This window comes from Sciurus carolinensis, chromosome 4 (genome assembly GCF_902686445.1).
Source record: "Sciurus carolinensis chromosome 4, mSciCar1.2, whole genome shotgun sequence".
Lineage (NCBI taxonomy): Eukaryota > Metazoa > Chordata > Mammalia > Rodentia > Sciuridae > Sciurus > Sciurus carolinensis.
Window position 1 is genome coordinate 38106007 of NC_062216.1, and position 25808 is coordinate 38131814.

Below are 25808 nucleotides of genomic sequence, written 5' to 3' on the forward strand. Positions count from 1 at the left end.
TTGGCCCTATTTTGTGAACTTAAAATTTTTTCATCACTGAAAAAAATTAAAATTAACAATGAGTTATTCAAAATTTATAAAACTAAGCACCAAAGAAATTTAAAGAAACTTTCAAATGATGTTTTAAAATAAGCTTGTAGCATTTATGCTTTGAACTTATTAACTAGAATTGATAAATTTTTAAGACACTGTATGTAAGAAAGGAAAAACACATTTGATTTAAGGAATGGCTTCAAATTTAATATGGTCTAGGCTACGCTATAGGTTAAGAGGTGGATCTCCAAGGACTCTTCTAGCAATTTGATCCTGTGGCTAGGTTTCTGGTTGCAAAAATTATAGAATACAAATTCAAGGACAAAGGTGACATATCATCTGTAAAATACCCAGGATAATATAACTTGGGATGCAGAAAATAAAAAACAGAGCTGCTATAAAAATACACACATTATATGGTGTTAGGATTGATGATCTTTGTTGAAATGCACTGTGGTCTAAATTCTTTGATGAATAAGTAAGGAGTGAAGTTCATCTGCCAATGCTGGATTCAGACGACAAGCCTTAAAATCAAAAGGAGTCAGTTATTAAATGTATTCTAATTGTTTGAGTCTGTCTCCTTTTTTTAATGAATATTAAGTAAAGTACAGTGAATATCAAGGAAAATTCCTAAGATACTTTCTATTTTATATTTCCTACTAGAAATAAAGGAGTTTGAAATTCACCCATTTAAAATAGATCATGCTCAAAACATCCACTTACCATTTGAAAGAGATAAAATTTTATCAGGGCCAAGGATAAAGAGAATTTAAGCATTAATGACAGCCTTATATGTTAAGAATTAATAAGTAAAGTATTGACATATGGCCTCAAACTTGCTATTTTTTCATTTACGAATATCAGTATCTAAAATAATCTTATTTTAAAATACGTAGTTTTATGCCTAAAATAAATTGTGATAAGATCCATCATTTCTAGAATGTCAGGAATTTGGGAGAGATATCAGGTTATACTGTCCAAACCAATGTGCAGAAATTGTCCCTTTGGTACTCAGGGCAATTGGTCACTAGGTAATTGGTTGCTTCTAGTGGCAGGAGGTCACTTGTAGAGAAAACTGTTTTTGTTTCCTGGTTCAGTTGTGTCAGGCCTGGGTCTCATGACCCTAGGTCTTGGCTCTCCATGAGTACTGCCTTACCTTTTTCCATAACACAAGAACACTGTCTCTAGTTGCTTCTCCCCACAGTTCCTTTTTTATAGGACACTATCAGTTCAGTGAGATCACTTCAGAACCCCCTCATGTCCTTTTGCTCTGAATAAACCATTCTCCATTTCTATTCCTGTGCCCCATATGACATGATTAGATCAGAACCTTCACTAGTTTGCTGCCTCCAAATTTTCTCCATTCATCAGTATCTCCCATAGTAAATACAATAGCCAAAATGGACACTGTATTCTAAATATGGTCTCTCTCTCTCTCTCTCTCTCTCTCTCTCTCTCTCTCTCTCTCTCTCTCTCTCTCTCTCTCATCTCAGCCTCCCAAGTTGCTGGGATTATAGGTGTGCACCACCATGCCCAGCTTAAAGGCAACTTTACTGAAGAGTAATGGGGTGATCACCTCCCATGATGTGGAAGAGTTCTAACATCGCAATGTTTGTTTTGCTGCCTTTTCAGGATGTATATACCACATTTCAAGATATTTTTCCCAGGATTTTCTCTGCTTGTATTAATTTAGAAAGAACACTAAGGATAGTCTAAAACCTGAAATTGACTTGGTTTGGGAATCGGAATAATGCAAAAACATTTAGATTTAACAAAGTTAACTTATTTTGTTCTAAAGCTTACTTTAGAGTAATATTGTCGAGCCTTTGCTTCATCTTTTGTGATGCCCAGGCCAAGCTGAAGACACCGCGCATGGTAGAAGGACGCCATGGCCATGCCTCTGCTGATGAACTCCGGGAGGCAGTCCGTGACCTGGGCTATCACGGGGATGTCATGAGCTTCATCGTAGTCAGCAATCCTGATAGGACGTTAGGTTGTGAAGTTAAAAGAACATCAGATATGGTTTACATCCTTACAAAATGATGTGTCTAGGAATTGTCCTTGTGGTCAAAGTGATGTTTCTCTGTTCTTTGAGAACGAGGTGTTCTGCAGAGTGGTGAGGGTTCATGGGACATCATCCGCTGATACCAGGGGAACATAAGCTAACTAAAGCAGTTACTTTACAGTTTCCCTATGACCATATTCATCAGGCTTAATAACCATTAGAAAAAGACAGTACTTTCCTCATAATATTAGTATTTTAAGCTTAAAATAGAACCAGAAACTAAAGAAGCTAGCACATCTATTTTCTTGCCTAGTATGTGTGAGTTACTGGGTTTGATCCTTAGCACCACATTAAAAATAAACAAAATAAAGGCATTCTGTCCTTCTACAACTACAAAAAAAAGTTTGATTTTTTTTAAAAAACGTCATCTTTTGTAAACGAGAGGCAAATATGGAAAATTGTGTGACAATGAGATCCAGTCAACTCTATGCTAACCACACTGTTAGGGGGAATAGGAATGTGGAAGATAATGGAAAGTTCCACCAATTTCAAGAAATAGTTTAAACTCTTAATTGGGATGGGCATGTGTTCAGGGTCATTGTAGGTGGCTCATGTAAGTAACCTGCTTCCTGAAAGCTAAGTTGGGAGACGGGAGAGCAGGTCCTTCCTGCTTTCATCTTTTCTCGGTCACTGTCCCTCACTTGGGCTCTGTGGAACTGCATGATCATGAAATACATCAGCAGATGCGTAATCTGATGATGACTCTTGAGAACATCCAGGTCTATTTTTCCTTGTGCATTGCTTTTGTATAGTATGTAGAAAAGTGTGTGGAGCTTTATGGACTCGGAGAAAAATTTCCATATATCTTATAAGAGTGTCAGGCTTATAACTAGTTTCATTTTACAATCATGAACCTGTATTGTGATTGTGCAGCAATAGAACTGCATGACTGAGGAGCACAGAAAAGAATTAAGACTTAATTAACAGACATTTCCAATGTGCTGACCTGCTATTTTAAATGCACAATTTTTATAACCCTGCTATAAAACTCTTTTCTTCTTACAAATAAAGCAATTAATGTTTTAAAAAGTTAACCTTGCTGCACCTAACAGCACTGAAATCCTGAAGATAATGGCATAGGATTGTGTTATCCAGTATGGTAACTACTAGCCCTCTGTGGCTTTTTCATTAAAATTAAATAAATTTAAGTGTCTAGTCCTAGATTGCATTAGACCCATTTCAAGTGCTCAATAGCCATTTCCAACATTGCAGAAAGTTCTAATGAACAGATTGAGTCTAGCATAGAACATCAAGTATTTTTTAGTGTGGGGGTGTGGGGTGTCTTTCTGAACTTGCTATCCTGCCTCAGCCTCTCAAGTAGCTGGGGTTATAGGCGTGTGCCACCACACACAGTTTACTGAAATAAATTTTATCCAGAATCTTACTGTTGCTGTTCAAATGTGTCCTCTGCAAAATTCAGGTATTGCCAAGGTGACTAGATCACAAGGACTCCTCCCTCATGAATGAGATTAAGGCTCTCGGGAGTCTTCACATAGCTTTGGGCTAGCTTGCCCTTTGACATTCCACTACATGAAGACAACATTCATCCCTTCCCCAGGAGGCAGCCCTCCCTAGTCAACTGAACCTATGGTGTCCTTGGGTTTCCTAGCCTCCAGAACTGTGAGCAACAAATGTCTATTCATTATAAAGTACCTAGTCTGTGGTGTTCTGTTGTAGCAACACAAAATGGATTGAGACAGTCACCTTTTGGAAAATGTGACACACTTTGTAAAAAATTTCATCTTGTAGTAATACTCCACGAGATTCCCTTGCGCATAGACGTTCCCACGTTCTGCTGCTTCTCTTAAGCAATGCAGCGCAGCTTCAGTATCCTGACGGATGCCATGTCCATAAAAGTACATGAGACCAAGAGCACCCTGGGACTCCAGGTTTCCATTGCCACACGCTTCTGAATGCCAGTAAAATGCCTAAGAAGGAGCACAAATTAATCATTTTATTATTAACAACTTGAAATTGTAATGGAATTCTGGAAAGAAAAAACTTAACTGTAAAATAGCACTGTCATTTGGCTTCAGGAAATAGTTCTAGGCCCTTGAACGTATTGCACAGGCCTGCAAGACTGCTACGGCAAGTTCCTCTGCTGTCCACCTCATGCAGGTAAGGTCATAAGCAACAGTGGACTGCAGGGGAGACCAGCCATCATAGGTTTCAGGCTTTGAACTTTCCAGAGCAAGGATCAAGAAGGTGTGAAATCGGAAGAAGGTTTGAGGACACCTGCAATGAGGCTCCCAGGGGAGAGAAGAACTGCTGACACTAAGGAAAAGTGAGAATCACAGCAGGATGGAAGAGAAGGCAACTGCCAAGATCAAAGACGACTTACGAAGGAAGTTATATGTGATCTCAAGTGCATTTGCTTGATGCTCAATTATGGTGAAGTTGAATTACTTTAAAAAAATTATCTGCAAGTGGCTGCTCAGTTATCTGAGGATAGTCTTAGTTGTTAACCACCTCTTACTAATTTGCCATTAATTTCTCTCTTAGAAGCAGAAATCAGTCCTCCCTATAGAATTTCTTGGAAAATGTTCCCATCATTGATGATGAAGATATTATGTTTCTGTAAAGACCTCAAATGAATTTAACTTTTAATTCTTGGTATATTTTATTATTTCATTGGCTACTTCCTCAAATCAAAGGTGATATTATTTATTCACACTGAAAAGAATCTGGGGATTAATTTCAGGACTCTATCATAGCTTTTATAATGTCATACTTTGTATATGTAACTTTATACAAAATACTCTCAGATCCATGGTCTCCTGTGGTAGAGATAGAGAAGACAGCATTTACAGATGAAGGAAAGGTGTGAAACGAGCATGGAAATCCCCTAATATAAACTTTCTTTACATTTTTAAGGAAATACAAGGCTTCATTCGACCCTGCACACTTATTTCCCACTGTCTTCTCCTAAAAGAAAGAGTGAAACAAATGTGAATCTAAGTGCCATGCTAGCATTAATAATAAGAAGAAAGGGAAATGTACCTTTTCTAACTCTTTGGGTTCTTTTGTTGAATAATACAGTCCTAGGATACACTGAGCCTTCACACTAGCTTTTGGATTTCCATTGTCTGCAGCAAAAAGCCACAGTCTACAAGAGAAAGCAAGGCAAGTTATTCTTTGTTTCAGCATTTCAGTAGAACAAAATCTAGCTTTCAGGTTACATTACCTTTCAGCTTCCTCCTCTGATCGTGTAACCCCGTTTCCTTCATAATAAGCTCTTCCAAGGTTGTAAGCGGCAGCAAATTTTAAGTGTCTTGCTTTGGGACATGAAGAATCAAGAATTTTTTTCATATAATCCACTCCTTTTTCCTTCCACAAAGGAAAAGAACAAACAAAACCTAGTTTTTAGTTTTACCCAAACTGAGTTTTTCTCCCAACAGTATACAGCGTTCACCTTGGACATGACTGTATGATGTCACGGATCTCAGCCTAAGGATTGTTATGGATTCTTAAAGGCTAGGAAAGAATGTATAAAAGTACATCTGCTAGGGGCTGGGCATATAGCTCAGTTGGGATATAGCTCAGTTGCAAGTACAAGGTCCTGGGTTCAATCCCCAGCACTACAAAAAAAAAAAAAAAAAAAGTATATCGCCTAATTGGGCATTCCCAGGAGATCTGGGTTATAAGAAATCTTCATTTTATAGCTTCCAGAATTGCATTAGTCTTAATATGGGTTCATTTTCCTCTCCTCTCTCCCACTTTGTACCCTTTATCCTGAAACAGCACTTACCAAAAGTAATTAACACTCACCAAAGTATAAGAAGAGCCAGTAACTTCTTTCACATTTTTTAAATTAGTTCTTTTTAGTTATACATGACAGTAGAATCCCTTTTGATAAAATTATACAAGCACGGAATATATCTTATTCAAACTAGGGCCCCATTCTTGTAGATGTACATGATGGTGGGGTTCACTTAGGTATTTTCATTTATGTACATAGGAAAATTATGTCAGATCCATTCCACTGTCTTTGCTATTCCTATGTCCCCTCATTCCTCTATGTCTAATCTACTGAACTTTCTTCTCCCCCACCCCATTATTGTGGTTTAGTTTCCACATATCAGTGAAAACATTCGACCCTTGGATTTTGGGGATTGATTTCTTTCACTTACATGACAGTCTCCAGATCCATCCATTTAATGGCAAATGTCATAAAGTCATTTGTCTTTATGTCTGAGTAATATTCCATTGTGTTTATATATACCACAATTTCTTTATCCATTCATCTGTTGAAGGGCACTAACTTAGGTATTGTGATTTATGCTGCTATAAACATTCATGTGGCTGTGCCACTGTGGAATGCTGATTTTAAATCCTTTGGATATATACCAAGGAGTGGGATAACTGGGTCAAATGATGGTTCCATTCCCAACTTTTTGAGGAATCTCCATACTGCTTTCCAGAGTGGTTGCCCCAACTTACAGTACCACCAACAGTATATGAGCATACGCTTTTCCCCACATCCTCACCAACATTTATTGTTGCTTGTATTCTTAATAATTGCCATTCTGACTGGAGTGAGATGAAATCTCAGTGTAGTTTTAATTTGCATTTCTCTGATTGCTAGAGATGTTGAATATTTTTTCATGTATTTGTTGACCTTTCTTATTTCTTCTTTGGAGAAGGTCTGTTTGGTTCCTTTGTCCATTAATTGATTGGGTTATTTGTTTTGTTACTGTTAAGTTTCTTGAGTTCTTTGTATATCCTAGAAATTAATACCCCATCTGAGGTGTAGGTGGCAAAGATTTTCTACTATTCTGTGGGTTCTCTCTTCATGCTCTTGATTGTTTCCTTTGTTGTGACGAAGCTTTTTAGTTTGATGCCATCCTATTTATTGATTTTTTATTTTATTTCTTGTGTTTTAGGAGTCCTGTTAAGGAAGTCAGTTCCTGAGCCAATATGTTAAAGTGTTGGGTCAACATTTTCTTTTAGTAGGTGTGGGGTTTCTGATGTCATTTGTAGGTCTATGAACCACTTAGAGTTGATTTTGGGGCAGGGTGAGAGAAAGAGGTTAACTTTCATTCTGTTGCATATAGATTTCCAGTTTTCCCAGTACCATTTGTTGAAGAGGCTACCTTTTCTCCAGTGTATGTTTTTGGTGCCTTTGTCTAGTATGAGGCAACAAGTATGTATTTATTTGCGTTTTTATCTGTGTCTTCTGTTCCATTGGTCTTCTTGCCTGTTTTGGCACCAATACCAAGCAGAATTTCATAATGTCTATTTCTATGAAGAACATCATTAGATTTTAATAAGAATTGCATTAAATTTATACAGCAATTTTGGTAGTATAGCCATTTTGACAATATTAAATTTATACAGCAATTTTGGTAGTATAGCCATTTTGACAATATTAATTCTGCCTATCCAAGAATATGGGAGGTCTTTCCATCTTCTAAGGTCATCTTCAATTTCTTTTTTTAGTGTTCTATAGTTTTCATTGTAGAGCTCCTTCACCTCTTTTGTTAGGTTGATTCCTAATTGTTTTTGTTTGTTTGTTTGTTTTTTGAGGCTATTGTGAATGGATGATTTTCCCAATTGCTCTTTCAGCTGATTCATTGTTGGAGTATAGGAATGCAATTGATTTATAAGTGTTAATTTATATCCTGCTACTTTGCTGAATTCATTTATGAGTTCTAGAAATTTACTGGTAGAGTTTTTTTTGGGGGGGTCTTGTAAATACAGAATCAGGTCATCAGCAAACAGAGATACTCCTTTCTCTTCTTTTTCCATTCATATCCCTTGACTTTATTTCTTCTAATGACTCTGGCTAGAGTTTCAAGGACTATGTTGAATAGAAGTATTGATTCTGTTTTTAGAGGGAATGCTTTCAGTTTTTTTTTTCTTCTTCTGTTTAGAATGATGTTGGCCTTGTGTTTGTTGTGTATAGCTTTTGCAATGTTGAGATATGTTTCTTCTACCATTGTTTTTCTAGTGTTCTAAACATGAATGGATGCTGTATTTTGTCAAATGCTTTTTCTCCTTCTCTTGAGATAATCATGTGTTCTTGTCTTTAAGTCTATTTATATGATGTATTACATTTATTGATTTCTGTATGTTGAACCAACCTTACATCTCTCAGTAATAACACTGAATGTAAATGGTTTAAACTCCATCAATCAAAATACATAGACTTACAGATTGGATTAAAAAACAAAACCCAACAATATACAGTCTATAAGAGACTCAACTCATAAGAAAAGACATTCACAGACTGAAGGTGAAAGGATGGGGAAAAAAAACATCATTTCCAAGGATCTAGTGAACAGGGATTTCTATTTTCATATCAGATAAAGTGGACTTCAAACTAAAGTTAATCAGAATAGACAAAGGCGGCCATTTCATAATACAACAACAAGAAATAATAGTTGTAAATATTTATGCCCCCAATAATGGAGCATTTATGTACAACAAATCCTCCTCAATATCAAGAATCAAATAGACTACAATACAATAATACTGGGTGACTTTAACATGACTCTCTCAACACTAGGTAGATCATCCAAACAAAAATTAAAGGAAGAAGCTACAGAATGAAAAAAATACAACTAATACTCTAGACTTAACAGACATCAATGCCTTAATACACCTTATCAGCAACACATGGAATATATTCTGAAATAGACAATATTTTAGGCCACAAAGTAACTCTTAGCAAATACAAAAAATAAAGATAATGCCCTGCTTTCAATGATAAGACAAAAAGTAGAAAGGGCTCTAACAACTGGAGATTAAATAATTCACTATTGAATCCTGAATGGATAGCAGAAGAAATCAGGGGCAAAATAAAAAATACTTAAAAGTAAATGAGAATAGTGACAGAACATACCAAAGTCTTTGGGACACCACAAAGGGAATTCTAAGATGAAAGTTCACAGCATTGAGCTCACTCATTAAAAGAATAGAAAGATACCAAATAAATAATCTAACATTACATCACAAGGTGCTAGAAAAAGAAGAAAAAATCAACACCAAAATCAATAGAAGACAGGAAATAAAATCAGAACTGAACTCAATGGAGATTTTTTTAAATTTAAAAACAAATCAATGTAACAAAAAGTTGGTTCTTTGAAAGAATAAATAAAATTGATAGACCCTTTGCCAAACTAACTAATAGAAAAAAGAAAAACTCAAATTTTTAAAATCCTGGTGAAAATGGAAATATCACATTTATCATCCTTATAGTACACTTGTGAATCCCTACCAGACACTGTCTTCTCTTTAAACATATTTTGACTGTGTGCTTAGTGATAATATCCAGTCAATATACTAATCTTCATGATATCTACATAATCACAAAGAAATCAAGAAGACATTTTAACCACTAGCAACCACTTTTTTGTGACCCTCCCCTCCAGTATCCATCAGACATAAATCTTTAACTATAGCTCAAAAGTATAAATTATAACATTGGACAATCAAATATGTTTTCATAGGCTTCATTCTAGCTTTTACCCCTTCACTGTGCTATCACATCGCTATTCCTGGATAAAAACCATGATGATGGATGAGGTCAGCCCCTACTGTTTTTCCCTCAGCTAGATAATAAGAAGGAGTTTAAGGTAATAGTTGTTGAAGTGGTTGTATGAATCCTATCACTGATAACATTGCTTAAATATGGACAGAATATAAGGAATAATGTTTAAAGGTAGTGCAAACTACTAAAGTGAACTGGAAAAGAGGTTATTTTTGAATTCAAAACTGCAACTGAAAGAGATCCAGAAAATTCAATTAATACCAGGTGGAATAAACACAAAAGCCCTTTCCTAAGCATACATCACAGGCAAGCTGCTGAAAGTCAAAGAGAAAGTCTTGAAAGCAGACAGAGAAAAGTGACATGTTACATATAGGGGGAGAATCAATTAATGAGTGACTTCAAGGAGAAATAAGGAGGGCCAGAAGATTTTAGAGTAACATATTTAAAATGCAGAAAGAAAAAATTGTCGACTAGAAAAACAATTAGCCAAAACTGAAGGCAAATTAAAGACATTTTTCAATAATCAATTTTGGAGATAATTCACAACCTGGAGACCTTCATTGTACAAAATGCCCTTTAAAAACCTTTAGGTTGAAAGAAAGTGGGGAATAATGCCAGATGGCAACTTAGGTTGATAGAAGAAATGAGCATCAGATATGGTAAATATGTAAGAAATATCAAAGAACACATACAGACACACATATGTATGTACTTAGACTTTTTTCAAAACATGTGTGACTAACCCAAAAATTATAACTGAATTTTTGAGGTAATGGAATTATAACTGAAATATTTTGAAGTTGATAACATTTTTTTTAATTGTTCTATTTAGTTATACATGACTAATGCATTCTGATTCATTGTACACAAATGGAGTACAACGTTTCATTTCTCTGGTTGTATGATAGGATATTAATGTAACATATATACCACAGCAAATAGCACCAAGGTTGGAGAGTATTAAATAAAAACCTCTCTCTGTAAGTTGTGATAAGTTAGAGATGCATACTCTAAGGAAACTACTAAAAACAAAAAAATGTCAAAAATATATAGCTCTAAAATTAATAAATCAAAATAGAATACCAAATGGAAATCAAATTGTCCCATCACTATTTCCTATAGATTTGAATTAATGATTTTATGATACGCTAAATACCCATACATCTATGTGGGTCTTTCTGAACTCAATCTTTTGTTATTTTTTTGATCTACTTATCTATTCCTAAACAAATTTCACATTGTTTTAAGTACTATGGATATATTTGCCTATTTATTAGTGTAAGTCCCTTCCCTTCCCTTTGTTCATTCTTTAAAATCAGACTAACTATATTGCATATTTGCCCATATGAATTCTAGAATCAACTTAAGATTCACAAAAACTCTTGTAATAAATTTGATTATGATTTTATTTAATACATAAAGTTGAAGGGTAGCAATTAGAGATAAGATATGAAAATAGTGTCTCTGGAAAATAGATATACTGACAAATGATGGCCAGGACTACTGCCTGATCAATCTGTATACCATAAGCCACATAAATCAATGTGTCCTGAATGTGGTGCTAAATTCATTCAAATTATTTCTGCCTTATGCTATAGAAAGTGTTTAAAACTTTTTCAGAATTCTGAAACTCAGGTACAACAGGCCTCACCACAAGTTTATCTCAGTGAAAAATTAGCAACATTTCCCTCTCAATGCTAGTTTCAAATTTTACTTGTAGCTTCCCCTAATGTTGGGGCCCACATGTCATTATCATCTCTTTAGGATAGCATTGACCTTTTATTGCTCCCCGAAAAAGAAAAAAGACATTTTAAGTCTTTCACATAAAACATATATGGTTCAACCAGGCTGTGAATCAAATTAGTATCATGAATAATTTGGTAAATTAATGAGAGAAGAGGAAAAAATTAATTTTATTTTTGTACCTTTACCTTGGGAAATTATATGCTAAAAATGTAATCCTAGGTAAACAGGAACCCACAGATTATTTTTGCTTCTTTGATCTTATATAATTACATTCAAGCCATAATGATTTGGAGTTGCCAGAGGCAAACCATTGAACCTACCGATTTTCATTGTCTCTCTACTCTGTTGGGTTCTGATTTCCCATGTTACCAAAGTGATTTTATATCTATCACCAAATTTTTTATATCCATCATCTATTTTTATTCATGACATGGGCTCACCTGCCAAATGTCCCATTTTTCTGCTTAAGCAGCTGAATATGGTTGAAAAACCCCACAATCATAATGACAATCTTTCTTTAAATTCATAACAACAGATTTGAGAAGAGTCCCTCAACACTGGTAAGCAAGGCTAACAATTTGTCTCCTCAGTTATCTCTTCCACTTACCTAGGACCTTCCTTATTTCTATTCAAGCTTCCTCACCTACCTCTCTTGTCCTCTTTCTCTTATCATGATTTCACTTTTTTCCTCTACTTTTTAGTTTCATAAAGAACATGGATGCTTTACAAATTTACATGTTATCCTTATTCATGGGTTCTGCTATTTTTCTCTGTGCTATTCCAATTCTAGGACATATACAGCTGAGGTGAGCATATAGCTTTACTTTTATTTCACCAAGAAAACAGAGGAAATCGAATGAAACACCAGACCTATCATCTTACCTTATTTATCAATTTTTCCTCTGGATTTTGTGTATGAACTTTGAAACATACAGTGGTTTCTATGAGCAGGGGAGTAGGGAGAATTTCTCTTGAGCCCAGGATCCCCTTCAGCTACTGTTCATGTCATTTGTTCCACTTATAAGATTACAAGATTCTGTGCTTCTCTCTCCTTCCTTACTTCCATATAACTCCTCAACCAATTAAGGTCCATTATGAATCAACTGAAAATGCTTTTATCAAGGTCTCCAATGAAATCCATCTAAACATATAGTTAGTGCTCATTCTACTCAACCTCTCAGCAGAATTTGAAGCAGATGATCACTCTCTCCATCTGGAAATATTTTCATCATTTGACTTCTCCAGATCACCATGCACTTCTTTTTTTTTTTTTTTTTTTTAAAGGAACGATGGCACGTTGGTTTCACAAACCCAGAGTGCTGCGGACTCGAACCCCGGCCTCCAGCATGAGAGGCAGACCCTCTACGAGATGGGCTATATGGCCTGCACCCACCATGCACTTCTGATTTCCCTGCATTTTCCCTGGATGCTTCTCCTTCTCCTCCTCCTTCTCCTTCTCCTTTGTAGGTTCTTCTCCTCTCACCATTAGATATTGGATGGTTCCAGTATGTCCATAACTGGCGTCCCTATCTGTGTTCACTCATTCATCAATTTTGTCCAATCTAATGCCATAACTACCACTGCTCCACAGTTAATCCACTATTTAAGTCTCCACTCCTGACTGCACCACTGAACTCCTGACACTCTACTTGACATCTCCAATTTTCAAATATAAACCTTTGTGTATTTCTGTCATCCTTCATATCTGCTCCTCACCCAGTCATTCCATTGTTTTATTAAAAGCCAACCCACTTTTAGTAAAGTTCTGCTCCCTCTAAAAAATATATCCTAAATCTGCCCACTTTTATTTATTTCCATAATCACTATTATAATTTTTGTTAAAGTCATCATCTGAACTACATAGCTTCATAAATATACGTCTTCCTTCCATTCTTGCATCTATTCAACCCTCTCTTTACATAACAGACAAATGATTTTATAAATGTAAGTCAGATTTATTCCACTCCTCTTGAGTGATTTCACATTGCATTGAGACTACAAGTCAAGCTTTTGGCCATAGTTTGTCAAATCTCAAGAGTTCTGACCCTTGCCTCACTAACTCTTGACATTTCAGCCATATTGTCTTTCTTTTGGTATCTTAGGCCTTAGAACTAATTATTTCTTCTCCCTGCAATGTTCTCCTAGGCCTATCTGTACATGGTTACTCCTTATTGCTCAGTTTTTAGTTCATCATTTATTCAAAATGGCTTTCTCAATCTGAGACTATAAAGATCTTTATGATCTAAAATGGTCTTTCTAGCCACTTTCATATATAAACCTATTTTATATTCTTCATAGTTCATCTAATTCATTATCTATCCTCTTGTGTAATGCAGTGTCTTCAGTGCCATGAAAAATATTAGGTCAATGATGGGTGCTAAATAAAAATTTATTAAAAGAATAAATGGAAGATCATTCTAGGACTGTGAATGTGCAGCTTAAAGATGTGGTGTGGGGAGTTGCAATAGGAATAGATGAAGAACAGATATTGGTTCCCGGGATCACACATGAGGTTAGAGTTGAATATGAAAGTAAATATATTAGAAGAGACTACAAGACTAGAAGAAAATGGAGATGGAAGGATTGTACTAAGATGCCAGAGACTATTCAATAACAGTGAGGGAATAAGAGACCTGGAGGGTAAAGGGATATGGTCATGTGGTAGAATACTGGGGTTTGAGATTTTCATATGTGGTTTATTCAAGATTTTTCAGGGAATGACAAGGGGATGGCTGGATGAAATGGACACTGGAGGTGCACTGTGCCTCTATGGTTAAGGTTGTCCATTCTCATGGACACTGAAGTCAGATCAAATGATGGAATGACTTGAGAAGGAAAACTAAACAGAGTCAAAGCCTTCAGATTAATATAAAGAAATGACCAATGACCTGGAAGCTGATAGAACTAGGAAAGCAATGGATTGGTACAAACTTTAAAGTAGGTACTTTGTGTGGGTATAGAGATGAGACAATGGTTGAAAAATGAATTGGGGGATAAAAGCAAAATGGCAGTGCCACCTTTGAGCATGGTACATTGGAGACTAAAAGGAAAGCTCTTTATGTAAGAGGGCTTGCTGGTGGGACAATCAAGTGTCTGATAAGACCAGGAAGCATTCTGAGAAAAGGCTGGGCACATGTGGGAGACATTATTTGCCAATTATAAGGTTTTAGAAGAGAAAGCAGCAGGAGAGGGAGCGATAACAAAAAGCCGATGGAGTCAAGAATATGTGAGAGGGGGCTGGGGAGATAGCTCAGTCGGTCGGTAGAGTGCTTGCCTTGCAAGCACAAGGCCCTGGGTTCGATCCCCAGCAACCCCCCCCCAAAAAAAAAAAAAAAAAAAAAAAGAATATGTGAGAAAATAGATGTCCTGAGAAGTACAGTATATATTTTGTGGTAGCCAAGCGATCCAGCTGTGACACTTGGTGGGACCAACTGAACTCAAGTTTCCATGTGGAATCCTGGTGCCAAGTTCAGATACAGTCATATAGGGCTGGGCCTGAGGTTATATTGTAAAGCACCTGATGGGAGCAATCAAGCAGACACAGGAAATTTGGGGTTTGTGTGAGGGATTGGAATGACAGTTATTGGGTTAGAAACTAAGGAAGAGTGCTGTTTTGATAATATGATCATAGAAGCCTCTCAAATGCTTTCAAAGATTCCTGAATGATGGAAAGGTTATAAGAGAGATGACTAAACTGCTTTCTGTGAGAAAATGAGATGAATTTGCCTCTACTTTGGTGACTCAGAGCTGCCTTGCGGTTGTGATGTGTTGTTAAATAGTCAGAAATTCAGTAACTTGATTTAGCTAGTATCACTCAGATTTCCAAAAGTTAATCGACCTGTGGAAAAGACATGATAAGTTTCTGGAATTGAAAGGTTAAAAGCCAGATTCTGAGCCAAGGAGAATTTACCAAATAAATGTTACTTTATATGACCTCTCCTCTTGGCAGTCAACTACCTGGCTTTCCATGGGAACATCCCACCTTTATGCTTCTTTATTTTGACCTTTTGACACCAAAGACAGGACAAGATTGATTTATATTTTGAAAAGATAGCTTTGGTGGCAGTATGAATGATGAATTTGCTACATGGCAGAAGTAGGGGACCTGCTTTTGTTTTTAATTAGGTAAGGGTACTGTGGGTCTGAACTGAAAAGAATGAGAATAAAGAGCTGGGGACGAATTTGAAAGATATTCAAAAGACAGTGAAGAAAAAAAGCAGAGGTGACTATTGAGAATCTAAATTACTTGTAATTTGAAATTCTTTGATTTTTATAATCTATGAATCTGTAGTGGTGGAAGAAAATTGGATACATTTATTTAAATCTCAAGAAATGGAGTTTTCACACACAATTTTCTGTGTTGGGGGGAGATGCTATGATTTTCTTTGTGCTCAAACATAAAATATTCAATTTTGGTGCCTCAACCAGTCTTAAAAAGTCATGTAAGAAAGTTTATGGTTTGGATCCTACAGTTTATAAAATTTACCCATCATTTACTGAAAATCACCTATCATATTAAGAAATCAAAATAATTTAATTTTAATAAATTCACTTATTTTATTTTATTTATTTATTTTTTTGTAAACAAATGGGATACATGTTGTTTCTCTTGTACATGGCATAAAGGCATACCATTTGTGTAATCATAAATTTACATAGGGTAATGTCATTCTGTTATTTTTTCCCTTCCCCCCAACCCCTCCCACCCCTCTATACAGTTCTTCCTTCCTCCATTCTTGCCCCCCTCCCTAACCCTAACTCTAACCCTAACACTAACCCCTCCCACAACCCATTATGTATCATCATCCACTTATTAGCGATATCATTCGTCCTTTGGTTTTTTGAGATTGGCTTATCTCATTTAGCATGATATTCTCCAATTTCATCCATTTGCCTGCAAATGCCATAATTTTATCATTCTTTATGGCTGAGTAATATTCCATTGTATATATATACCACAGTTTCTTTATCCATTCATCAACTGAAGGACATCTAGGTTGGTTCCACAATCTGGCTATTGTGAACTGAGCAGCTATGAACATTGATGTGACTGTATCTCTGTAGTATGCTGATTGTAAGTCCTTTGGGTATAGGCCAAGGAGTGGAATAGCTGGGTCAAATGGTGGTTCCATTCCAAGTTTTCTAAGGAGTCTCCACACTGCTTTCCAGAGTGGCTGCACTAATTTGCAACCCCACCAGCAATGTATGAGTGTACCTTTTTCCCCACATCCTCGCCAACACCTGTTGTTGCTTGTATTCTTGATAATTGCCATTCTAATTGGGGTGAGATGGAATCTTAGGGTGGTTTTGATTTGCATTTCTCTTATTACTAGAGATGTTGAACATTTTTCCATATGTTTGTTGATTGCTTGTAGATCTTCTTCTGTGAAGTGTCTATTCATTTCCTTAGCCCATTTGTCGATTGGATTATTTGCATTCTTGGTGTAGAGTTTTTTGAGTTCTTTATAGATTCTGGAGATTAGTGGCAAAGACTTTCTCCCACTCTGTAGGCTCTTTCTTCGCATTGCTGATAGTTTCCTTTGCTGAGAGAAAGTTTTTTAGTTTGAATCTATCCCAGTTATTGATTCTTGCTTTTATTTCTTGTGCTATGGGAGTCCTGTTGAGGAAATCTGGTCCTAAGCTGACATGTTGAAGCTCTGGACCTACTTTTTCTTCTATAAGATGCAAGGTCTCTGGTCTGATTCCGAGATCCTTAATCCATTTTGAGTTTAGTTTCGTGCATGGTGAGAGATATGGGTTTAGTTTCATTCTGTTGCATATGGATTTCCAATTCTCCCAGCACCATTTGTTGAAGAGGCTATCTTTTCTCCATTGCATATTTTTGGCCCCTTTGTCTAGTATGAGAAAATTGTATTTATTTGGGTCTGTGTCCATGTCCTCTATTCTGTACCATTGATCCACCTGTCTATTTTGGTACCAATACCATGCCGTTTTTGTTACTATTGCTTTGTAGTAGAATTGAAGATCTGGTATTGCGATACCCCCTGCTTCACTCTTTCTGCCAAGGATTGCTTTAGCTATTCTGGGTTTTTTATTCTTCCAGATGAATTTCATAATTGCTTGCTCTATTTCTGTAAGGTACATCATTGGGATTTTAATTGGAATTGCATTAAATCTGTATAGCACTTTTGGTAGTATGGCCATTTTGACAATATTAATTCTTCCTATCCAAGAACATGGGAGATCTTTCCATCTTCTAAGGTTTTCTTTAATTTCTTTCTTTAGTGTTCTGTAGTTCTCATTGTAGAGGTCTTTCACCTCTTTTGTGAGATTGATTTTATTTTTTTCGAAGCTATTGTGAATGGGGTAGTTTTCCTAACTTCTCTTTCTGAAGATTCATCACTTATGTATAAAAATGCCTTAGATTTATGTGCATTGATCTTATATCCCGCTACTTTACTGAATTCACTTATGAGATCTAAAAGTTTTCTGGTGGAATTTCCTTGTTCCTCTAAGTATACAATCATATCATCAGCAAATAGGGATAGTTTGAGTTCTTCTTTTACTATTCGTATCCCTTTAATTTCTTTGGTCTGTCTAATTGCTCTGGCTAGAGTTTCAAGGACGATATTGAATAGAAGTGGTGAAAGAGGGCATCCCTGCCTTGTTCCAGTTTTTAGAGGGAATGCTTTCAGTTTTTCACCATTTAGAATGATATTAGCCATGGGCTTAGCGTAGATGGGCTTTATAATGTTAAGAAATGTTCCCACTACCTCAATTTTTTCTAGTGTTTTGAGCATGAAGGGGTGCTGTATTTTATCAAATGCTTTTTCTGCATCTATTGAAACAATCATGTGATTCTTGATGTTAAGTCTATTGATATGGTGAATTACATTTATTGATTTCCTGATGTTGAACCAACCTTGCATCCCTGGGATGAAACCCACTTGATCATGGTGCACTATCTTTTTAATATGTTTTTGTATGCGATTTGCTAAAATTTTGTTGAGAATTTTTGCATCGATGTTCATTAAGGATATTGGTCTGAAATTTTCTTTCCTTGATGTGTCTCTGTCTGGTTTAGGTATCAGGGTAATATTGGCTTCATAGAATGAGTTTGGGAGGGTTCCCTCCTCTTCTATTTTATGGAATACTTTGAGAAGTATTGGAATGAGCTCTTCTTTAAAGGTTTTGTAGAACTTGACTGAGAATCCATCTGGTCCTGGACTTTTCTTTGTTGGTAGGCTTTTGATGACTTCTTCTATTTCATTACTTGAAATTGGTCTATTTAAATTGTGTATGTTCTCCTCGTTCAGTTTAGGCAATTCATATGTCTCTAGAAACCTGTTGATGTCTTCGAAATTTTCTATTTTGTTGCACTTATTTTAATTTAAGATATTTTGTTGACTTTTAGCACATTTTATGTAGTCTGATGCTATGATGTTTGACACACATAGGCTTTGTATTTTTATGTTTTCCATATTGACTATGACTTAAGTTATCATAATATAACTTTATTTTTTCCATTAAGTTTCAATGAGTGTTTCTATGCATACTTCTTTGGAACAGCCTCAGTTAGCCATTTGAAAATGTTTTCTGTATCATTTGCTTTAAGTAAAGCAATGTATTCTTTTTTAAAAGAGAAATTTATGCAAATTATATTTGTTCCATGACTGAATTGAGTTTCTGTGAGTGCTCTTTACTTTATATATAAAATTTCTAAGCATACAGGAAAGTAAAAAGCATAATGCAAAAACACTATGGCTACTGTACAGATTCTCAGCAACAATATTTTGATATATTTACTTCCTATTTCTATATATATTTGCTGATCTGTTTTAAGTTATTCCCAGACATGTAAATATCAGGATACTTCTCCCCTAAATCTTTTAGTATACTCTGCAAATGAAGACCTTTTCCTGCATCAGCACAATACCAGTGTTACTTCTAAAAAAGTCAAGTTATGAAATTGTGAATGCTCTAAGTTTTTGAAGAAAAAAAATTTAAAGATTGGTTTTCACAAATTTAACTTATGTTACATTGTAATTTTCTCTCATTCTTTCATATTGGATTGATGAGACTAGAATTGAAATACCATTAATATTCATATTATATTTCTCTTGGTCAAGTCCTGCCAAATTTATTTATGGCTTTCTGCTCTTCTATTTCTGTGTAGCAAATATTTTTCCTTGACCCCAAGTTTTTTGGGAATTTATTATTTCTTTGGAAAATTTAAATTATTTATTTTTGTTTTTGTAAATTCTCTCTGATTAGACTGTATATTTTGAAATTTTCAAAAGAACATGATGGTAAATATAATCCTACCATTACTGTCATTTCCTAAGCACTTATTTCTAAATTTCATGCTAAATAATCCCATAGCTCATGTGATGGATTAGCCTTGATAGTATTCAAATGTAAATAGGGGACCACTGAGTTAGAAAGCACAAATAACTATAACACCAATACCTCAAAACAATTTTCATTCTAGAAAGAGACATGGGAAGTTTCATGGCAACTGTGTTTAGGTAATAAACACAGTCTGGCATCAACTTGCTTCATGAAGGAATAACTACATCCTTCATAATTTTTTTCTTGGTCCTCCTTTACTTTTCTAGTTCCCAATTAATTCTAGAAGTCAAGTGACTAATCTTTCATTATAGCAAAACTGATAACTAATAAAGAAGAACGCGGCATAACCACAGAGTGCATCTCCAAAAGGTCTTGAGACTTTGTGTAATATTTTTTAAAAAATACATTGATTTGTTTTTTCAGTACTGGAGATGGAACCCAGGGGTACTCTTCCACTTACCTACATCCCCAGTCCTTTTTATATTTTTTTAGTTTGAGATGTTCTCACTAAATTGCCCAGGCTGGCCACAAACTTGCAATCTTCCTGCCTCAGCCTCCCTAGATTTTAGGTGTGTGCCATTGCGCCCTGCCTTAAATGCTTTTCTTATCAAGAAGTTTCAGTGTGTCCACTGTTCTATGAAAACTTGCCTGACTCCACCACCTTTGAGCCTAGTGAGTATCTGTTGCAATACAGGACACCCAAATGCATCAGGTTATCAAAGTCTTTTATATTCATCTTTGACTCTCCAGCACCTGGTATTGTTTACGACAGCATTCCAAAAGTTGTGGAATTATAAGTAATTAAATAATACATTAATCTAACTATCTAGGGCAAAAAGACCACAAAAGTGAGGGGAAGTACCTACCTATGGATTGCACAGCAGGTGTTTCCATTACAAAAAAATATAAATGGATTTTCTAACCACATTTATGTCCTTCAAGAGCAATTTAAAGGACAACAATAGCCACTATGAACAGTATTAGTTCACAACTTCCACTGCCTTAAATACTAGAATTTGTGTATATTTCAAGTGGTGAATTTTTAGAGGAATTAGATGTGGAATCAGAGACAGGAAGATGCATACTAAACATCTACAAAGAGATCGGCAACTGGCTATATGATCTCAAAATGAAGTTCTGGTAAGTTGTTTTCATAAAATAACAAGTGTTAATGTTGATAGTAGAATTTGGAGTGATTTTATTTTTGCTTATTTTTTAATTGGGCATGTGACTTTGGAATAATTTTTTAAATAAAGGAAATCATTTAAAAAAGAAATGTTATTGAAAGCAAATGGTAGAAACATTATCTCTGGAGAAGTTAAAAATTCTAATTGACCCTTCATGACTCAAATTATATAACTAAAAAGTTCACAGCAAACTGATAATATAATTGCTCAGTCAGGAGCAACTTGAATTTCCCCAGTATCTATTTCTGACCTAGTATCTCAAAATTTAGAGCAACAGATAGGTATCTTTACTATCAATTCAGTGCAAAAATTCCATTTTTATCTAATGTCACTTGATTTGAAGAAAATATCTATAATATTCTTAGGAAATATTTCAACATGTTCAAGAGTCTACTGTTAATTATGAGATCTATGATCAGCAAAGGGATCTGAATCCTCTCCCTTCCCTGAAAGTGAACTCTCAATGAGAGAACTATATGTTCCAGAAGAGACAAACTGTCCCAAAATGTGTCCAACGAACAAGATTTTGTTCAACTGGTGTTTGCTTCATTCTGTCTGCTCACCACATGAACAAAAATATAGTGACCAATTCAATATAAAAGCAAGTCCCTGGGATAATCCTAGCACAAGAGAGAAAATTAATAGAAAATATTTTTCTAGCATCTGGGGAGAATCATTCAAAGTATACTTATCAAAAATTCCAGTATAAAGAGGTCTATTCTTTTTGATAGTTGAACCTGGTACATAAGCATCTGGAAGGGTTTTGGAAGAGTTGATAACCCAGGGTTAGAGTTGAAATGGAGAGGGGGGAGACAGACAAACATAATTTTTTTTTACATAAATATGAATATAATACCAATAACCTTTAAAATGCTAAAAATTAGATATTAAAATGTAAATGTAAAAATAGAGATGTATTATTAAAACATAATTTAATTGTATCAAATAATCCATTGACAATGAAATCTTAAACACTGTAAACAAAACAATAACTTACAGCATTTGCAACGGTCCCCAGGCCATCATAATACATTACTCCTAGCTGGTAAGTTGCTTGGTGATCTTTCTCCTTGATTTCTTCAAACTGTTCTAATGCTTCTTCATACCATCCCTATAAGCCCCCAGAAAATATTTAATTATTTTTATTATGATAAAGTAATCCCAAACTGAGGCATCGTGATGATATGTATTTGTGCCCAAGGATACACAGTTAATATGTGATACAGCCATATTGGAACCCATGGCCAAAGCTGAGAGGTCACAGTGTTAGCCATTGGGCTATGTGAGTTCAGACTGACAAGTGCATGAGTCCTCAACAAATATTTGTTTCCAGAATAAATGAATATGCCATCAAAAGTTTAGAGAGTAAGTGGGATATGGGTGAATAACTGTCCAAATAGTCAATGGATCATGAAGGATTGGGGATGGTCCCTTTTCAAGTCTATCTTGGGGTTTGATGAAGAATCGAAGCTATTTTACTGCAGTTGGGACATTTAGTTGGCATAATTTTTGTTAGGTTCACCTCCCAGGCTATTCCAGCACAATGTGAGTAAAAAGGGAAATTGCCTCTTTACACTATAAAGTCACTTTTAAGAACTAGGTAAGAATCAGGGCCTTCAACTGTTATTAGTATGAATATACCTTATAAATAATATTAAATATTTTGAGCAAAAATGTATGAATTCAATTTTTAACTTATAATATGAAAATGGATTTTTATACCAAAATGACTCTGATAAATGACATTATTAAAATGATTTTTGCGAAAAAAGATTAAAGATCTCCTTAGGCTGGTAGTCGTCTATCATACTTAAAGCCACAACCATAATCCGTATAATTTGACAGAATTTCCTGGTATAACAACATAAGGAATTCTACATGAAATTTTGCTATGAGAATTATAGGGAATGAAAACAAATTTTTAAAAAATGATACCTCTTCAAAATATAGTTGACCTCGTAGGAAATAAGCCAGAGCATCTCCTTTTCTTATTCTTTCCTTCAAGAGCTGCAATGCTTTATCCACCAAATTAGAATGGCTGTAATTATCTGATTTTAGAAAGTAAACATTCTATTAATCATACAATGGAAATTTTCTCAAAGTACTAAATTATATCAATTTATCTGGCACTGTTCATACTAATATTATTTTATTTCCTAGTTCTCATTCCTCAAGGAAAAAGCATTACCTAAAAAAAAGACCACTATCACAGTACCTAACACTTTACCTGTCCTACTCAAGAAATACTCATTGATTTTTCAGATTAACCCTGATCACTGCTGGGTAGGAGTTCTAAAATGTAGTCTATGTGCATGCATTGATTTTTCTTCCGGCAAAACTGTCTTGCAGGTGAGTTAAATCCTTAACTGTGAGCTTTAATTAGAACTACTCTCATCAAATAAGATGACCACCCAAATTAAATCTGTGTAAATCTACAGGAAACAATAAAAAGTAGTTTTAAGTGCCCATTTCAAGTAAAACATGATGTTGTTCTCTTTGATAGAAGTGACATTTGGCTTCCGTTTTATTGAAGCATATTATTAAATTCTCCGAGTAAAATCAGAATCAGGATCAAACTGTGAGATTCCTCCACTGATAATTTGCTGCCAAATTAAGTAGAAATTTCACAGATTCTTGCAGGAAATCTAGAAAGGACTGTAAAATTAATCACTTCCTTGATATAAGTCAGATACATTCCTTGTCTTGTTTATGTTACTGTACATAATGAAATTCCAGTAAAAATATTTTCTAAGGGAAGATTAAATATCCAAGTTTGTACCAGTCTTTTCCTTTCTCCATTGGAAGAATTGTGGGTGATTAGCAGCATACTGAGCTATAGAGGTATAAAAGGGGTTCTTGGGCAAATTTTCACTCGTCAGCTTCATCCTGTTTCCACAATCTGTATCCTATAAACAAGAATAAAAGAATAAGATGGCAGAAAATTCTGTCTCCAGAAAAGTGCAGAGATTCCATTGCCAATTAGCACCCATTATAAAAGGTAGCCTCCCCTCATTGCCTAGCGACAGGACAGCAAGCCACCAGCTCCAAGATGTGAACATTCTTTCCTAGGAAACCAGGACACTCCACAGCTATAAGCCTTAGCCACCCTCTATGCCTTTTTGCACAGCATGGGATTAATGATGAAACCTGCTTGTGAGTCCTGTCTGGCTGAGTTCACACAAAGCAGTGAATCATGTCACCCACTACAATTGCCGCCACTTCAAAATTGGTGACTCTGTTCATAGAAATAGCTCACGGGTGCTGTTAACTTCCTGTAGTCTTGTAACTGAAGCTTATCAAAGTAACCCATGTCAAGTGAAATCATTTGTCTACTTTACCTGGAAATACCCTTTATTTTAGCTGTGTTGTTCAGTTTTATCTTCCCATCTGTATTGGAATGCCATGTTATAAGATAGATCACAGTTGAATGGTAAATCAGAGCCTTCATATAAAATGTAGAGGTCACCTCATTTGGGATGAAGGAGTCCAGGTTGGCCTATGCTGAAGGTAGTCAGACTGCAAACTCAGTTGCTGTGCTTTTTTGTTTACTCCTTGACATTCTGTTGTTACAGCTTATTTTCACCAATCAGGGACAAGCTTCCAGTCGGGTTCCTGATTGGTGAACAAGAGAAGAACTCAAGAGATTCTTAGTGTGATTGGAAGGTTGCGTTTGTATAATTACAGGATATTATTTTTAGAAAATAATTTGCTTCATTAAATAAGAAGAAATGCAGGAAATTCAGTTTATTGGCAAAAACAATTCACTGAACTATCATGATTTTGGAAGAGTAAATCTTTTTAAGAATTGATGTCCTCATCTGCAGTTTGGACTATTATAAGTAGTTTGAACTAAGGGATTTTAAAATGTCCCTTTCTAGACATATAAAATTATTTGATTATGTGATTCCCAAAATCTGTGGTTGCATTAAAGAGTATAATATATAAATGAACAACAATTCAAATAGGATGTTTCAGATATTGTTCACTCAGTAATTACTCAGAAACTGGATGTAGAAGTTGTTATTTTCACTGAAGACATTAACCCAGAATGCTATTATAGGCAAAAAAAAAAAAAAAGTCTAAAAATTAATTGTGGTATTCAGAAATGGCATCAGAAAGGTAGCAAATCAGAAAGTAAAACCTTACCTTGTTTGAACTCATATTGTCCTCTCGGGTTATAAGACTGCACATGTTTTTTTGCTTGGTTTTATTTTTGCTGTAGCCTAAAAGAAGTACCAGAGAGGGTCTGGAACATAAAAAAGATTTATTGAGCTCTTACTAAATGTCAGATATTGTTATTTGTTCTAAGTGCCTTACAGGCACTCGCTCCTACAAAATTTTATGAAATAGGGATTATTATGAGGTCTACTGAACACGTGAAGAAACTGAGGCCTGGTGAGGATGTTCAATTATCCAGTGTCACAGTGGCTAGTCAAACAGCTGGGATGCACTTGTGCCAGTGTTTTTCTTTATTATTCTCTCTCTCCAACAAATGCAAGACATGGGACGTTTTAACATGGAAGGACTCTTGTAATAGAAGAACCTGAAATTTAGTACTTTTTAATATCAGAAAATAAAAACTAAGAGAAGACTGAAAAAAAGCGGCAGTATGTTTATTTCTGTTAGGATTGGTTAAGTGTTAGGATTGGTTAAAAAAATCATCATTTGAAGTTTGACAATTCTTCACCTATGTTGTAAATCTAGAAAATTCTAGAATACATTAATACATTAATTGATAGTACAGAATCTGAAAGAAATCTGTGATTTTAACAGGAAGAGCTGGTGTAAGAAATACTGTCGGTGCCTTCTCAGATCTTTATGAGTTAGTGACCCTCTCCCTATCTGCTGGGAATGTTTACTAAAAACTACTTACAGCTATTTTTTTTTTTTTTGGTGCTGGGGATCGAACCCAGGGCCTTGTGCTTACAAGGCGAGCACTCTACCAACTGAGCTATCTCCCCAGCCCCTTTCC

The 25808-nt window shown here is 35.4% G+C and overlaps 1 protein-coding gene and 1 non-coding gene across 2 annotated transcripts; both read right to left on the reverse strand.

Moving 5' to 3' along the window:
• Positions 1–247: 247 nt before the first annotated feature.
• On the reverse strand, positions 248–25072 carry Lrp2bp (LRP2 binding protein). Its single transcript, XM_047550937.1, has 10 exons — positions 24983–25072; positions 24175–24448; positions 23616–23742; positions 22772–22884; positions 21834–21947; positions 5283–5425; positions 5099–5204; positions 3803–4026; positions 1837–2011; positions 248–557 (listed from the first exon to the last, which is right to left on the reverse strand). The coding sequence occupies exons 3-10, from the start codon at positions 23719–23721 to the stop codon at positions 492–494; spliced, it is 1047 nt and encodes a 348-aa protein (XP_047406893.1). The 5' UTR covers positions 23722–23742; positions 24175–24448; positions 24983–25072; the 3' UTR covers positions 248–491.
• Positions 12044–12150, reverse strand: LOC124984093 (U6 spliceosomal RNA). Its single transcript, XR_007108557.1, has one exon. It is a non-coding gene; the product is annotated as a U6 spliceosomal RNA (small nuclear RNA).
• Positions 25073–25808: the final 736 nt, after the last annotated feature.

Excerpts from the sequence above, each read along its gene's own strand:
- Lrp2bp (XM_047550937.1), bottom strand. The coding sequence starts at position 23,721 with ATGAAGCTGACGAGTGAAAATTTGCCCAAGAACCCCTTTTATACCTCT. Across the intron at positions 4,027-5,098 it reads AACCCAAAGAGTTAGAAAAG|GCATTTTACTGGCATTCAGA; the intron begins GTACATTTCCCT and ends GCTCCTTCTTAG. Across the intron at positions 2,012-3,802 it reads TGTGTCACATTTTCCAAAAG|GATTGCTGACTACGATGAAG; the intron begins GTGACTGTCTCA and ends ACGTCCTATCAG.